At 42.9% G+C, this 17,545-nt stretch overlaps 1 protein-coding gene across 1 annotated transcript in view; it reads left to right on the top strand.

Annotated features, from left to right (window-relative positions):
- The first annotated feature begins 1,353 nt into the window (after positions 1-1,353).
- RFX6 (regulatory factor X6) overlaps positions 1,354-17,545 on the top strand; it is a 54,108-nt gene continuing 37,916 nt past the window's right edge. The window contains exons 1-4 of the mRNA XM_073335176.1: positions 1,354-1,573; positions 2,132-2,288; positions 4,277-4,400; positions 7,996-8,057. Of these exons, the coding sequence (XP_073191277.1) occupies positions 1,354-1,573; positions 2,132-2,288; positions 4,277-4,400; positions 7,996-8,057 (563 nt within the window). The remainder of the gene's footprint in view (positions 1,574-2,131; positions 2,289-4,276; positions 4,401-7,995; positions 8,058-17,545) is intronic.

Consider the following 17,545-nt stretch of genomic DNA (forward strand, 5'->3'; position numbering starts at 1 on the left):
ATTCTCAGCAACAAATGACTAAAATAATTTTGGATTGATGGAAATGTTTCATTTCAATAAAATCAAAATATTTCATTCCCATTTTGACCATTTGATTTTTTTTTAAATTAGAATTTAAAAGAAAAGAAACCTCAAAACAAAAAGCCATTTTGAAAATGAAAAGTGGAAAGGCTGAGTTCCAAAACCAGGCCAGGGGAAGGTGTCCATTGTATCAGAATGCTTCCCGCCCCCGGCCCCTCATCCACACATCTCTCCACAACGTGTCCCTTTGGGCCAGCTGGCAAACCCGCCCCACGCAAAATGCCCACCCAGCTCTGTGCTCTCCCTTAAAGAGCAATGCAAACGCAAGTCCTTTCAAAGACCCACAGTGAATGCGACGGTCAGAGCAGGGTGGGGCCAGAGCCCGACCTTTGGGGAATGGTATGTATGTAAGTCCCTGTGTTCTTTCCCTGGTCCCTGCAGAGCCCCTCCTCCCCTCCCCCCCTCAGCTGGCCCCTCTTCTTCCCTCGAGGAGGAAGGATCTGACCCGGGACAGCTGGGCAGGCTGCCCTGACCTGGCTGCGCGCCGGCGCCACTTGTTTGCCAGCCTGGTTGTAAGTTTCTCTGCCTCCACCTGCGTGACCGTGGGCACCGCTGCTTCTTCTCAAGCCCCTGGGTGCTGCGGGGACCACAGCCCCCCCCCCCCCCCCCCGCCCCGCTGGAGATATGAAAGGCGGGCTAGAAACACAATCAGAAATGCTTGTTCTGCGGGGTTAACCATTAACCCTGCTCCAGCTCGGCTCTGCGCCGGGTCCCCCCACACACTCCCCCGGGGCCAGGACTAAACCGCTTTCAGTCCCGTCAGTGACGTCGGAGCCCGTGTAGTTCACACGGCGGCTCCCGCGGACGGGGGCTCTTCGCTGGGACCTGCCCCTCTGCAGGGAGGGATGGGGGACGAGCAGCGCTCCTGGGGCTGCCGGCCAGCATAAAGGGCGTGCAGGCAGCTGGGCGTGTGGCGCGCGCGAGGCACTGTGAACGGGGCCCGATCTCATTGGGACGGAGGAGCCATGCAGCCCCCTGGGACTAGAGGTTAAGCCAAACCTGCCCCCGACGTCCCTCTCCTGCTGCAGGCATCCTGCCAGTGTCCGTGGCTGGGGTGGCTGATCTGCAAGAGTGGCACCCAGAGTCAGACTCCTCCAGGGCACCAGGCTGCTTGGAGGGGGAGGGGGAGAAGCGGGGCTCGCCCAGGGGCTGATGTCCTTGTCGGTGCCCCCTGCGCCCCCAGCCCTGCTGAAGGCGTGAGACGCCTGCCTGCCCCCGGGAGGGGGCTGCTGCTCGCATGGACGCTGCTGGGGGAATGTGCCAATGAAGAGCATGGCTAAGGCGCCGGAGGGAGAAGACGACTCCTTCCTGCAGCCCTCGCAGAAGGGGTCCCCCGGGCTCCAGGAGGATTGCTATGAGGGCCTGCTGGGGAAGGCCTTGCTCTCCTACCCGGAGCAGGGGCTATGCGCCCCGGCGCTGCAGCAAGCCAGTTCGCTGGACAGCCAAGAGCAGGGCGATCCGGAGCCTGGCCTGCCCATTGGGATCAAGTCAGGTAAGAGCGCTACCCCCGCGGGGGAACTGCTGTGTAACTGCCCTCTAAAGAGCATCGGATCGTGCCTCTATCTCCCCGCTTTCCGCTCCCACCTGCAGGCAGCGGGTCTATTTCAGTGTGTCCATAGGGCGGGGTGCGAACGGCGGGTTCCCTGCGCCCCAGGAGTCTTAGGTAGATAGGTGTAGCCTGGATCTGAGGCTGTCTATGTCATCTCAAAGCCAGGAGTGTAATGCCGGTGCTAGACCATCCCTGGCATACACAACCGGTCACATTACACAGATATCGCTCGTACTTGGCGATTGCATAGATACATTAGATGAACTCGATAGATCTATCTGTCTAACCTAGTTCATCGCAGAGTGTAGGGACATGTAATAAGTATCTGTGTAATACACCCGCCTGCGGATATCTAGATCAACGTACACACAGAGATATAAAATCAAAGGAAGGGAATTTAGGATTGAATCAGGGAAATCGAAAATACTCTTTCAAATGGAAATGTGATAAACAAATGTAACGATGCACTTGGATTTATTTTCTTTTCCCCCTGACACTCAGAAATACATTTTAACAGTGAAGCCCTTTCCTCAGAAGAGGAGGATACAGATATTCATGACAGTAAAATAAAATCCTTCGACAAAAACCTGTCTCCGAAGAAAACCATCACGCAGATTATGAAGGACAAAAAGAAACAGACCCAGCTCACCCTACAGTGGTAAGGCTCTTGCCCATCTACACACAGAGCACACCTGTACTACAAGGAGTTCTTTCTTTCTTTCTTTCTTTCTTTCTTTCTTTCTTTCTTTCTTTCTTTCTTTCTTTCTTTCTTTCTTTCTTTCTTTCTTTCTTTCTTTCTTTCTTTCTTTCTTTCGTGGGAGGAAAGCTAATAATTATTTACAAAGTCTGAGTGCATTAGGGTGGTAAAATCTGTGTAAGGAAAGCTTTCCCAAAGGAAGTTACTTTACTACTTGCAGAAAATGCGTCTATTGCTGTATATTGGTCAAATGAATCAAAAATTAAGATTTCGGACCACAAAGGGAATTTAAGTATTTGTTTATCCAATCATGAAATTGGTCTCTGTAGCCCATTTTCACAATATTTGCCATTTAATCTGGTGCTGTTTTGGAGGGGAAAAAAACGATCTAAAAACATAGCTCACAAGATATCCGAAGTAGATTTGCTAGGGAGTATATGGGTGGCTTTTACTAGCTTTAATGCAGACTGTAGTAAAACACAGTGGGACTTATTTTAAGGCCCTGTCTCTGGAAGTGTAAACCTGTTTACGAATACTTTCACTGCTACTGATTTATCGCAGCTCAACATACAATCTAAGCCAAATCTCCGAAATAGAAATCAATTGAAAGCATAAAGATCCCAACAGAAATATTCTCTTCTGGTTACCCAATAATTCAATATTAACCAGCATCTGATTTATAGCTGCCTAGCACCAGTTTATTTCAATGCGGTACTGTTACCCCTGCCTCTAAAAATAAATAGCCATATCCTGGAAAAACGTGAAGATGAGTGATTAATTAAGACATACATTTGTGAAAGGAGCAGTTAATTGTCATGCCTTTGGTAGTTTTACTGAATTGTAATGCAGCTGGTCATTGTTCCCAGACTGGAAACCCTGATGTTACTGTATTTTATTCCAGCAAAGAAAACACCCAAGAACAGCCCTTATTTGGGAAATATTCCCTTCGGAGCATGGTTGAAGTCAGGGAAATCTCCCACTGAAGTCAGCGAGATCTTTGTTACAAACTTCAGATTTAGCCCTAGATTACTTCCTCTAACAGTGAAATCCATATAAAGTAAACACAGGACTGCATTGCTACCCCAGATTTCTCAGGCTAGTTTAACCTGGGGAGTGGGCCGTAAACCGATTCAATAGAGGTTTCTACAGCAAGTCCTTTTATGCATGTATGCAATTTGAGCGAAGAGGAAGCTGTTATGTGGGAATGGCATTGATAATAGTGAGGGGTAGAAATGGGCCAGGGGTGAAATAGCTCCAAGACTGAGAGCTCACAGGTATCCCCACTCGCCATATTCACCGAATACAAGATGAAAGGACCAGGCTTCGTTTCATTCCTGGAAGTACCAACTTAGTGTCCGTCACTGCTAGCCTCTGTGTCACTTTTAAATGAAGTGGCAAGATATTAAGAGATGCAGGCTCACACCCGTTCAGACAGGAGTCTGGGAAACAAAAATAACCTCTAGATGAGGTTGTGCCTCAATTCCAGTTCAGCCCCTCTCTAAATAAGCATTTCCAGTTTCTCTGGGTTTTTAGACAGAAGTTGCATATTGAATTAGTCCAGGCACTGAATCAGGATCTAGATTTAGGCTCTGGATCAGTCAAAAGTGATAGGGTTAAAATGATCCTTGCAGGTAAATCAGTTGCGTTTCAGGGAGTAACACCAGGGAGGAATCCTTCCCCTTATTTGGTGGTGGTGATTTTGTTCTCCCTCTTGCTGGAGAAGAAAGCTACCGTGCTGGTTGTCACACATAAAGCACAGCAGACCAGCATAAGCCGTTCCACTCCTCCATCTTGCCCAAGGTGCTGTACAGTAAGTTGCTGACTAGTAAGCTGTAGTGAGAGCTCTCAGTAAATGTTGCAGACAGGGCAGTGGAAAAGAAGGGAGGGACAACAAAATGGGGGAACCCACGGGATGGCTTTTCATTCTGGTTATTGTTTTTACTCTGCAGGCTGGAAGAAAACTACATCGTGTGTGAGGGAGTTTGTTTACCAAGGTGCATCCTTTATGCACATTATTTAGACTTCTGCAGGAAAGAGAAGCTAGAACCTGCCTGTGCTGCGACGTTTGGGAAGGTAAAGGAGCAAACATCTGGCGGTCCATTGCTTGTCAGACTAATTCTTCCACAGAACCATGTTTAACTCCTCCCCTGTTATCACGACTCTCAGAAATGAACAAATCCTTCTGCTTTCTAGAGCCCCTGCGTCTTTGAATTAAATGGGGTCCAACTAAACCTGCATTGCTCCCTCTGAACAGAGTCTTACGGTATGGCTCCACTATGAAATTAGGTTGAATTTAGAGAAGTCGGTTTTTTAGAAATCGGTTTTATATATTTGAGTGTGTGTGTCCCCACAGAAAATGCTCTAAGTGCATTAAGTGCGTTAACTCGGCGGAGTGCTTCCACAGTACCGAGGCAAGCATCGACTTCCGGAGCGTTGCACTGTGGGTAGCTATCCCACAGTTCCCGCAGTCTCCGCTGCCCATTGGAATTCTGGGTTGAGATCCCAATGCCTGATGGGGCTAAAACATTGTCGCGGGTGGTTCTGGGTACATATCGTCAGGCCCCCGTTCCCTCTGCTGATGACCTCTGCCTGGTCACCTCTGCTGATGAGCTCTGCATGGTCACCTGCAGCTTGCCATGCTGGCCAAACAGGAAATGAGATTCAAAAGTTCACGGTTCTTTTCCTGTCTACCTGGCCAGTGCATCTGAGTTGAGAGTGCTGTCCAGAGCGGTCACCTTTAAGTCGAAAAAAAGGGCTTCATCGTGTGGACGGGTGCAGGTTTACATTGATTTACCGCTGCTAAATTCGACCTAAAGTCCTAGTGTAGACCAGGGCTAAGACAACAACCTCAAAGAAATGAAATTAAGATTCCTCTTGATTTGCACTGTGAAATCTGGAAGAGACATTCTCTCTCGCAGCCTTTGCTTTGCAATGAGAGGAATGTGATTCTTCATATAAAAGGTGCAGCCTGAGGGATCTGGGACAGAACACTCAGCTTTATACTTGGCAGTCTTTAGTGCAATTACAGAGAGAAATGTTGTGAGGTACAGTAGGAGAAGAAGAAGAGTTCAGAGCAGAATGAGTTTCTAAGTGGGAAACTGTTGAACCCGCCTCCCCCTTCAACCTCTCCCACCCAATTAGTCCTAAAATCATTTAACCAGAGTGAGAGATATGGACTTTCCAAATTAAATCCCATACATACAGTTAGTGAAACGGAAAACCAAGAAGGCATCACAGATCAATTTTGTAAAACACCACTGATCCATTCAGTTTGCTTACAGAAATGCATTTGTTAGTCTAACGAAATAACGGTAATGGAAATCAACTCCAGATCATAAAACGTTCACTCCTCATATTTTGTTACCTGCATTGGATGTATTTGGGGAGTTCCCATCTCACGTTGCTTAAATGACTTCAGTATTATTGGGAGAAACAACAAATTTCCACTTAAACAGTATTTTTATTGTGAATTTTATTTCCTCTGCTTATGGGATAAAGGACTTTTCATTTGGTACATCTACTGCCTTAAGCCTCATTGAAACAATTATTGGTGTGGAAAGATGATTAGGGCACTAGCCTAGGATTTGGGAGACATGGGTGTAAGTCCCTGCTCTGCCACAGACTTCCTGTGTGACCTTGGGCAAGCCATTTAGTCCCTCTGTGCCTCAATTCCTGATCTATAAAATGGGGATAATCATAAATACATTAAAAGTGTGAGGCACTCTGATACTAGGGCAATAGCGGGGGGTCATATAAGTATGAGAGAGAGAGAGAGAGAAATTTGTATGTCTTAGCCTCCAGATTGCACATTTAAGATGAAAAATCAATCCATTACAAAACAAAATATCTAAGGGCCAAATCCTGCCATCCTTACTTAGGATTAATGGCAGTTTTGTTTGGGTCATTTTTTTTCCAGGTTTCCATTAGTATTGTTTAATATGCATCAAGATGAATCCAGAGTGATTGTGTCTGAGTCATCAGTGAAAAGGGAATTGGAACCAGGCCACCTGAATCTTATCTCTAGCTTTGTCTCTGACTCTCTGTGCAAGCTTAGAAAAATTACTTACCCTTCTGTGCCTCAGATTTGTAATAAAACTACTTCCCACGGAGTGAAAAACTAAACCAAGCAGTGTTTACAATGTGCTTTGAGATCCTAGGTTCTATCAAAATTCAAATATTCACCTGTCGAGGGCTGGCATAGCACACCCTGTGGATCTGTGATGCCCTGTCAGAGGGATGGGAAGCATTCAGTCATTGTATCCTACTGTCAATGTAAATCCTTCTGTCACTGTATTTTATTCAGGCAGAGATTACAACCAGTAAGGAGCACCCCACTCCCATAGCCTGGCCACAATCCCATTGGGAAGCATAGGTCCTGCTCCCCCATTTGGCACTATCTGTCTGAAAGGAAGTAGGTGAGGGTGAGGACATATCTCTTCTCTCCCGTTTCTCCCCCATATATACCAGCCAGCAAAGCTGGCCTGCCAGGGAAGGGAGTGCCCACTGCTTCCTCCTCTCATGCAGCAGAGCTGTCCTGCTGGCATGAGTCAGTCTCTAGATCTGAGTCCGAGGCCCCAGCAGGTGCAGTAGGGCTAGGAGTGGGTGTTAAAAGCAAACCCATCTGCTGAACATTTTAGCACAGTGTGATGTCATTTCTCATGTGGGTGTTATTAGATCACCCCAGCAGTTTCCTCCCACCCTGAACTGCTCAAGTGGGACAGACATGATTTTAGAATCCTGGCCTGCTGCTGCACTGCGGTGGGGGAGCTCTCCCTGAGCTGGCTTTCTCCAGCCTTTGCAGTATTGCAGCTTGGTTCAGGGTGGGGGGAGTGAGAGGAGCCATCACAAGGAGTCATTTGCCCCTTCCCTGTTCCCCATGGTCCCCAGTTCTGTCATCACCTCTACACAGCCTTGACCCACTCCCCAGTACTGCTGCTTCTCCTCCTCCTCCAGAAGCACTCTCAAGTACTTTCAGCCCCCTGGCACACTGCCTGGCCCGGCATCTCCTCTTTCCATTTCCAGTGCTGACACCTGGTACCTACCTTTCTTCCCCAGGGCCTAAACACCTTCCAGGCCTGGTGCCTTCCTTTCTCCCCTAGAGCCCAGACACACCACGCAGTACCTGCCAGAGTAGAATCCCTGCTACCGGTCCTTTTGTTCCACCTGACGGCCTCCCTAGAGGCTGGGGCAAAGAATCCAGTGCTGCTTAAGTGCAACCCATTGAATGGGTTTCTCCTGAAGACAACTAGTCTTTGTGGTGACAAGTAAGAGCGAGACTGGGAAGGAGATCTTGTGGTGTGTGTGTGTGTGTGCACGTACACACTTATGGGGAGATCTGGAGTTACAAAGTGGGGTGACTGAGGGTATGAAATGCCCTAATCTTTCAAGTCACCTCTACTCTGGGCTCTAGAAAGCATAAATAATTTGTTTAGTTGTTTGTGGATCTTGATAGCATTGAAATAACACTTATTCATGAATCACAAATGTAACAGTTTTCGGTCTCTGCAGTCTCCTCTTATACTACAAGTCTACGCTTTATTTTTAATATGTTCAGGAATAAGTATTTATCCACTGTTCAACATTTGCTTTTTCAAGACAAACTTTTCAGAGCTGCTGACAAAGGAAACATGCCCTTGCTAGAAACTAATATGCCTGACTTTTTCATTAGACCATTCGTCAGAAATTCCCCCTGCTTACCACACGGCGGCTTGGGACAAGAGGCCATTCAAAGTAAGGCACAATTATCCATGTATCCACATAGAGTATAGACAGTACAACATGCAATACTTCTGTGTCCGTATTTTATGCATTAAGCCACAAAATCTGCATTCAAATAACTAGAGCTACAGATGACATTTTGTGTGTGTGTGTGTGCGAGAGAGAGAGAGATGGAACTGACAAACAGTCTGAATTTTAGAAAAATTATTGCATGCATGATTTTAAATGTAATGGCTTTTTCCCAGATTTTCCATTATCTTTATAATGTCATGGATCCTTTGTGGTGTTTCCAAACTTTTGTCAGATATTTGTTATACTTGCTCATTTTTGCTGGGAAAATTGCATCATTGAATTATGATTGTTATTATTCTGGTTTGCAAACCTGGCAGCTTTTCACTCCCATTTCCAAATTACAGTAAATCTTCAGCTGAAACTATTAGAGACAGGCATTTAGTGCTAAACCTAGAAGAAAATATACAAATGATCTTTGTTAAGGATAGTTTTAGAAGGACTTTGAGAGTTCATAATTTTAGCTGCAGACTTCTTCCGTCTAATCAACCAGTTGATTTGTTTCAGAGGTGTCACCTTGTTAGTTTGTATTAGCAAAAACAACGAGGAGTCCTTGTGGCACCTTAGAGACTAACACATTTATTTGGGCATTAGCTTTCGTGGGCTATAACCCACTTCATCAGATGCACCTGCTGATTTGTATAGCTGGTCTGTGGAGTGTTGTGCTTTAGGAATACAGCATGATGATTTTTTACATGTGTGTTTATGATAAGTAAGCATGATGCCTAGTGTGTAAATGATGTCGGTGTTCATCCTGGACTTACATTTTTAGCTCTAGGCAGAGCAGGTGTAATGTTATTGTGAATCTCATCGTATGACAACACCTTTTCTTTCTGAATACCCCAAGAGCTCTGAGGAAGTGTGATTGAGTTTCCCCAATGTGATTTTGATTTTGGTTCAAGAATATAAAAAGTGTGTCTTTCCATGGATTGTGTATGTTCTTAAGGACGTAAGGAGCAATGTACTGTATTGATGCACCAATACACCATATATGATGAAAACCAAAATTGGACAGAGGCAGGGTGTTCTAAATGATTCCTTGATGCACAATCAGTGAATAATTAGGAATCAGGTATTTCAGTAAACTCTCTTCCATTCAAAGTAAGGCACCGTTATCCATGCATCCACATAGAGTATAGGCTGTACAACAGTGGGAAGTTAATGATGCAACATTCTGTGTTGTTTGAAGTTGACTGTCTATGAGGCTGTGCTACCAGGGAAGACTTAAGATTGTTAGAGTGACCTTAAAAGCTAATTTCCATACTTAGCTGGGTTTTGTAAAGTTTATACTGAAATTAGAATTCTGGGGATTTCAAAAGTGAGGGGGACACTTTCCCGGGGAGTGGGGGTCTGGTTAAACTTTATTGTTTTAGAAGGCATTTTTCAAAAAAGTTAGCAGTCCTCAACCTTGAGTCCAATTTAGTCAAGTTCTTATCTGTGAATTTCTATTGGTTTCAGAAGAAGTTTTTCTTAAGAATGCCCATGTTGCTATGAGGAAAGTTAAGGGATATAAATGGTATCCATGTTTCTGTGAATATATCTATCTGCACTAGTCCATAGTTATTCTAGACCTTATTCAAGAAGTGCTTAAGTATGCATGTGCCTTCAAATACAGGCGTAGTCCCAGGATAGCTCTCATGCTTAAAGTTAGGCATGTGTTTAAGTGCCTTCCTGAATCAGGGTATAGGAAAATAGACTTGACTCAAAGAAGAGATCACAATAGAGTGATGGTTTATTGAGGCAAGACTGAAAAACAGAGACAAGTAACAAGGAATAAAATAAACAAACAAAGATGGAAAACCATAACAATAAGAGTAATAAGAAAACTCTTGGGAAAAGACTCTGTGTGAAAAATTCTTACCTGTGAAACAAAGTACAGAAAATAAAGCTGGTCTGCAAAAGGAAAACATACGGTTGTGTTCTTCTTGAATTATTTATACTATATGGCCTGAAGGATGTTTGGTTGACTGTTTTTTAAAGTTTTTTTCCCCCTGCTGCTTATTTTTTTACTTTGGACTTTATCTTAGAAATATCAGGAACGGCAAGTTGGTTCCCTGGCTTTTTGGTGAGCTCACTGGAGATGTCATATATGGAATTTAGCTTTAGGATTTAATCAAATCCTTCTTTGATTAAAAATTAACAATTTCAAATTGTTAATAGCAACATATTTTTTCCTTCTCGAGTGTTTCTCAGGCATTGTATTAACAAAAACAAAATGAACCAAAATGTTTTAAATATTTGGAATAAAAATCCCTTCCCATCTCTATCAACTCTATTCCACTTGCCTCATTTCTCTCATGTCATAAATCCTACCAGTTTCCCAATGGTCCATAGAGTTTTCCAGGAAAAATAGGGGACAAGACCTAAATTTCGATTGTAAAGTGACAAGATGGGGGGCGCATAGTTGAGGAAGGAAGCCCAACTATCTTTCAGGCTTTATTTACATATCTAGGGTGACCAGATGGCCCATTTTTATAGGGACAGTCCCCTTTTTGGGGACTTTTTCTTATATAGGTGCCTATTACTCCCACCCCCATCCCGTTTTTTCACAGTTGCTATGAATATCACAAAGAAAAATAACAAATGGAACGCAAATTCGTTTTTCCCCCCTTGCAGGTCACCTTTAAATGCTGAAAGGAAGTTTTTGGAGTAAAGTTGTTATTGGAAAGAAGCTTGTGTTGGTTAAAAGTCCGATGGGCGTGGGGGTGTGGAAGGGTGATCATGCATTGTCTGCTTTAGTGAAATCTCTTATTGTAGTAGCTCAGTCATGGCTACAGGCATCCTAATGTAAGTGTGGACTGATGTATTGTCCCAGAACTTTGGTTTGTAACTGATCTCATACAGACTTCTAAACGTTATGGTGTTGGCATTGTATGCATAAAAAACTAACTAGCTCACAAATTCTCCAGACTAGTCAAGTTCTTCTAAAGCCCACATAGCCCAATGAATCTGGACCTTAGGTTCAGCCATTCTATTGCTATTATAAACCAGAAAATACCAGAAAAAAGTCCCCAAAATGCACCTCAGTTTTTTGGACCTGTCATATCAATAAGCAGGTTACCAGATTTTGCCCCAAACCTTCAAAAAAGCAATTCTACCTTCAGTAAATATCATACATCTGTGAAATGTCAGGTGGATTGATTTCTGTGAAGTTGAGGGGGGTGTTTAAAAGAGAGGTAATAGCACAATTTATAAATATGTATTTATAAATGGGGATCTAGCTCCAGCATTAATTGTGTAGAGATGAGTGTCACTGCCCACATCTCTTTTTGAAGACATGGTACAATATTAGTACAGAAATACAGCTCATCCGGCATTTACTCAGCAGATTGCACAGGCTCACTGACCTTGACAGTATTAATGAGTGATGTTTTCATATGGATTATCTGCTCTTGAACACTTTCTTCGAATGGGTAAGGCACCAAGAGGTTTCGCTCAAACATCTTGCATTGGGATCTTCTTTTTTTATCTGTTTTTTTTTCTGAAAACATCATGGGCCTGATTTTCATTTACACTGAGACGACCTGGTCTACAATTACAAATTAGATTTCAGAGTAAAGCAGCCGTGTTAGTCTGTATCCGCAAAAAGAAAAGGAGGACTTGTGGCACCTTAGAGACTCACAAATTTATTTGAGCATAAGCTTTCATGAGCTACAGCTCACTTCACTTATGCTCAGATAAATTAGTTAGTCTCTAAGGTGCCACAAGTCCTCCTTTTCTTTTTACTTAAAAATTAGATCGACCTACTTATGTTGCTCAGGGCTGTGAAAAATTTCACTTCCTGAGCACCATAGTTCAGTCCTGTTCTAGATGTGGCTAGGTTATTAAGAATTTCTCCATTAACCTAGCTACACCTCTCGGAGAGGTGGATTATCTAGATTGATGTGAAAAATTTCATGCCCTGAGTGCCATAGTTAGGTTGACCTAACCCCCACTGCAGACACAGCTAGGTCAGTGGATGAATTCTTCCATCAACTTAACTATCACCTTTCAGAGAGGTGGATTACCTACACTGATGGAAAAAACCCTTCCATTAATGTAGGAACCTTTCCATTAATGCTGTAGGGCTTGTAGTGTAGACATAGCCTAACTGCTCACTAATGAAAATAAGCAGGTCAGAACCTGGGGTTGAGTGAGGTTAGGTACTACTAGGTACACATTATAATACAGACATGTCAATAAGGAGCAAAGCTGGGTTCTTTCGGCTGGACATAGTCATTTCCTCGCACTCAGACTCTTTCTTTTAAAGAATGTAACACAATGGAGTTATTTCAGTTCTAAGGTTTAGATTCTTGTTTAGTATTTTTAATTGTATTACTGTAGCATCTAGAAACTCCAGTGAAGATGCCATTGTGCTGGGTGCTGTACAGATATAGAACCAAAAGACAGTCCCTGCCCCAGAGAGCTTACAATCTAATATTTCAAAGGAACCCCCCCCCTGCTCTTTCCATGAATAAATTATCTCACAATGTACTTCTCACCTCGTATATGTCAGGATAGTGATAGAGCACAGCCACAACCAGAGCTGACCAGAGAATGACAATTCCATTTCTCAGCAGCTTTTGAGGTCCCAACATTTGTTTTTATTTTGCACTGGAAGGTTTTTGTGACAACAGAATTGTGTTGGCAGAGAGGCAGAGATGTGTGCGGGTGTCATGGTAGGTAGGGCACACAGCTCCAAGTCCCTGCTCTGACTGATTGAAAGCAGAGTTTTTCACCCCAGATCCCTCTGATTTAGGCAGCATAGAGCCTTTAACCTGTCTCACTCATATCCCAGGACAGTGCCCCTACTGCCCTTTAGGGTGTAAGAATCTTTCTTTCTCTTTCTGGATCCCAAATCCCATTTTGATGAAATCTTTGTTGAAACCAGAACTTTTTGGCTTAGATGAAAGAGCATGTTTCACTGTAGAGCAGGCTTCAATCAGCTCTCGTCATGACTACCCTGTATTTCCCATATTGCTGAAGGGATGGGGATCCTGGCTAGATCCCAGCTAGATGGGAGGAGACCCACTATAGAAAAGGCTGTAAACACTGTCTCAGATTAGTATATAATAGTCTGTAAACTCTTTGGGGCAGGGACTGTGTCCTCTTGTGTGTTTGGACAATGCCAAGCATAATGTGGCCGCTCCCAGAATAGAAATAATAAACAATAATCACCATGATCTGTGAATTACCTGTGACAGCTACTCAGGAAAATGTACATACTGGGTAGAGTAGACACACAGGAGATTGTGTTTGAGCTCAAGTTACATTTTAATTTCTTTGTAGACTTTGATCGGTTAAATCTTAGCTTTTATCCATCATGTCTGAAAACTATTATCTTATTTATTAGGAGTGATTTAGTGGGTTAATAAAACTGATATGGCAGCTGGCCTCGTGATAACAAGTTATTGCAAGTCCCTGAACAGCTTAATCCTATCATTTCCTTATCAGCCATCATTTGTGTCAGTGTAAGCTAAAATCAGGGCTACTAGTTGCACAGGAACATATGTTACAGCAGACCAATGAAATAAAAAAGGAAAGCAGTTTAGTCTGTTTCTTTTTATAGTTCTGTTGAGAAAATCAAGAAATAAATCCTTCACGATCATGGATCTTATTTTATTCCTAATAATCATATACAATATAGTAAATATATAGCTATGTAGTTGTATATTTTATATAATGAATTAGAATTCTACATTTGTTGGGAAAGAAGAACTATTTTGTAGGAGGTTAGTTTGAAAAATGGCAAGTGTTTGAAGCTGCTGAGAGATTTCAGATATTAGAATAAGATCTGAGAAGTTGCTTTAGTGACAGAGTGCAAATGAGCAAATCAATGGTGCATATATTATAATGCACTTAACATTTTTTAAATACGGGTGATAGCTCTGTATAATATTTTCTCTAATCTAATGTACAACTCTTGATATTTAATTGTTAAATGATAAAAGTTTGATTTTTTTAGAACATATTCTCACACATTTCATATCAAACACTCTTAAATCTCATCTAAAATAGTTTCAATGCAATGGGAGAAAAATGTCCATGAGCTCAGAGTGAAAAGTTTGCATCTGAACTTTGCCAAATGTCAGGAATGTTCAGATCCAGAAGTTTGGTTCAAGCCCAACTCTTTAATATAGAATATATGGAATACAATGGCTGAAAGAAACTTCATGACTTCTATCCATAAGAGAGATCAGATACAGAAGTTTATGCTATGGAGGTAAGATCCTTTAGCATTATGACATTGATTGGTGTTATTTAGGGCCTAAGCCACCTGTTGATATGATTTTACAGAGCAACTATTGGTCACAAATAATGGAATGATTCAAGCAGGTGGACATAGTTCGGAGCTATGTTAATGCATCTTTAAAATTGGCCTGCTCATGTGTACTTAGTCACGTCACCGATCCTCAAACTAATATACTCATGGCAAAGAACCAAGGGACATGATGAAAATGTAGGTGACAAAATCTTGCTCTTCTCAAGGGTCAATGGGTATCACGGTGTTTTGGTGGAGTTACCTTTACTCATAAATTTCAGGTAAACAATGAAAGCAGTACTGTGTTTAGCAATGACCACTTAGCATCACATTTCCTTAGCTATAAAACCTTGACTGCTGACAGCAAAGCCGGCCATCAGCAGAAGTAGTACTTCAGTTGGGATCTGCAAAGCCAACCAGATAATTTAGACACATAACTCTCATCAAAATTGCTTTTCATGGGAGTTGTATCTAAATCCCCATGTCAGCTTTGAAAATATAAAACCCTTCATCTTTTACCATTCCTTCCTTCTCCCTCAGGAGAGAAAACAGTGAGGATACAATGTTATACTAAAAGGAACAACAGTGCTGAGTTGGGATTGCTTATCAACTTGTTCAGAGACATCATCAAAGAAATACCACTTTGTGGAGATAGCTCTTCTACAAAACACTTGTCTCATTGAAGTCAGCAGGACTAGTCATGTGCTTAAAATAAGCATGCACTTAAGTATCATACTAGATCAGGGCCCAAATTTGGTTGCAGAGCACAGCAATTTGATATAGATATACTGTCCATTGGTAGATTAGGATCACCCGTAGCATCATAGGGAGCAAGTATTTCATTAGTAATTGTATCTATTCCAACACATTGAGGCTTATATTGGTAGCAACAGGTTCAACAATGATTTTCACCATGATAATTGTTTACACTGAGTTCTTTTGTTACACTGGGAAATGATGATCTAGCTCTGATGCACAGACTGAAAAGTCAATGCTTTTCTTGAAAAGGTTTCATTTAAAACCTCTTTGATGCCATAAAATTAAGGTCTCTTTCACCTTCCAAGACTAATAATGCAATGCTGGATCACTTCCAAAGCACATAGAATCATAGAATCATAGAATATCAGGGTTGGAAGGGACCCCAGAAGGTCATCTAGTCCAACCCTCTGCTCGAAGCAGGACCAATTCCCAGTTAAATCATCCCAGCCAGGGCTTTGTCAAGCCTGACCTTAAAAACCTCTAAGGAAGGAGATTCAACCACCTCCCTAGGTAACGCATTCCAGTGTTTCACCACCCTCTTAGTGAAAAAGTTTTTCCTAATATCCAATCTAAACCTCCCCCACTGCAACTTGAGACCATTACTCCTCGTTCTGTCATCTGCTACCATTGAGAACAGTCTAGAGCCATCCTCTTTGGAACCCCCTTTCAGGTAGTTGAAAGCAGCTATCAAATCCCCCCTCATTCTTCTCTTCTGCAGGCTAAACAATCCCAGCTCCCTCAGCCTCTCCTCATAACTCATGTGTTCCAGTCCCCTAATCATTTTTGTTGCCCTTTGCTGGACTCTCTCCAATTTATCCACATCCTTCTTGAAGTGTGGGGCCCAAAACTGGACACAGTACTCCAGATGAGGCCTCACCAATGTCAAATAGAGGGGAACAATCATGTCCCTCGATCTGCTTGCTATGCCCCTACTTATACATCCCAAAATGCCATTGGCCTTCTTGGCAACAAGGGCACACTGCTGACTCATATCCAGCTTCTCGTCCACTGTCACCCCTAGGTCCTTTTCCGCAGAACTGCTGCCTAGCCATTCGGTCCCTAGTCTGTAGCTGTGCATTGGGTTCTTCCGTCCTAAGTGCAGGACCCTGCACTTATCCTTATTGAACCTCATCAGATTTCTTTTGGCCCAATCCTCCAATTTGTCTAGGTCCTTCTGTATCCTATCCCTCCCCTCCAGCGTATCTACCACTCCTCCCAGTTTAGTATCATCCGCAAATTTGCTGAGAGTGCAATCCACACCATCCTCCAGATCATTTATGAAGATATTGAACAAAACCGGCCCCAGGACCGGTCCTCTTCCTCTTCTCCTCCATATGATACTTTATGGTGCTTTTACTTCTTACTTTAAAAGTGACTTTCGTACTTTGAAAAGTAGAAGTAGAAGTTTCCAGGAGCCTATGTGGTCTCAGGCTGAGCTAAGCCCTTCAGATTGAGCTAAACTACAGGAAGACCAGCAAGACAATATATAGGGAAAAGTGGGGGCTGGCCTCCTGCCCCAACCCTTTCTCACCACCACTTACCCAGTGACTCTCCAGATTCTACCAGAGCATAGGGACATTGGAGAATCAGAAGACACAACCCCATTTTATACCCCCACCCAGAATCAGGACTATTGAATCTAGACATCTGTGACCATCTAGCCTTCCTGCCAGTGCAGGATTGTTTCATCTCATACATTTACTAGAGTTTTTCCAATCTAGTTATCAATGTGCCATGTGATGCGACAAATCACCCTGAGGTGGTTATTCTTCTTCTCTCCACCTCACTTCTTCTGTCCATCAGGGATCTTGCAATTGCCCACCTCTAGCCCTTAAGAATTTCTCCACCTAATTCTCCCTCCCTCTAGGTATCTCCTTCCTTACTGAACACTTTTTAAAATATCAGGGATGAAGGGGTTAATATAGAGAGTTTATAAACCAGGTTATAACTTTGGCATCCTTCTGGATGAACAGTGCTATAAAAAAGTAAGCTATTAGCTTTTATAGATGAGGAAATGATGTTGATGTAAGTGATACTAATGTGACACTAATGAGTCATTTTTAAACACATTACTACTTTTATTGTTTATGTTTGAAATATACAAAGGGGACTTAATCTAAATTTTCCCCTCAGTTAAGCTGATGCAACTCCACTGAGTTTGGAGGGGTTATGCCAATGCAATTTAGGCCTGGTCTACACACAAAGTTGACCAGTTTAACTAAAAGTTGTGATTCTAAACCAAATTACTTAAACCAGTGCAACTATGTGTTATGTCAAGAGTGTCCATGTGAAGGGAGTTGCACTGATTTAACTAGTGAATCAATGCACGCACTGTGGGTGGACAAGGCCTAAGAGGAGCATCCAGCCAATATTCCCATTGCCTTCAGTGGGACCAGGATCTGTCCCAGTGACTTGAAACATTACTTTAATT

Source organism: Lepidochelys kempii, chromosome 3 (assembly GCF_965140285.1).
Source record: "Lepidochelys kempii isolate rLepKem1 chromosome 3, rLepKem1.hap1, whole genome shotgun sequence".
Lineage (NCBI taxonomy): Eukaryota > Metazoa > Chordata > Testudines > Cheloniidae > Lepidochelys > Lepidochelys kempii.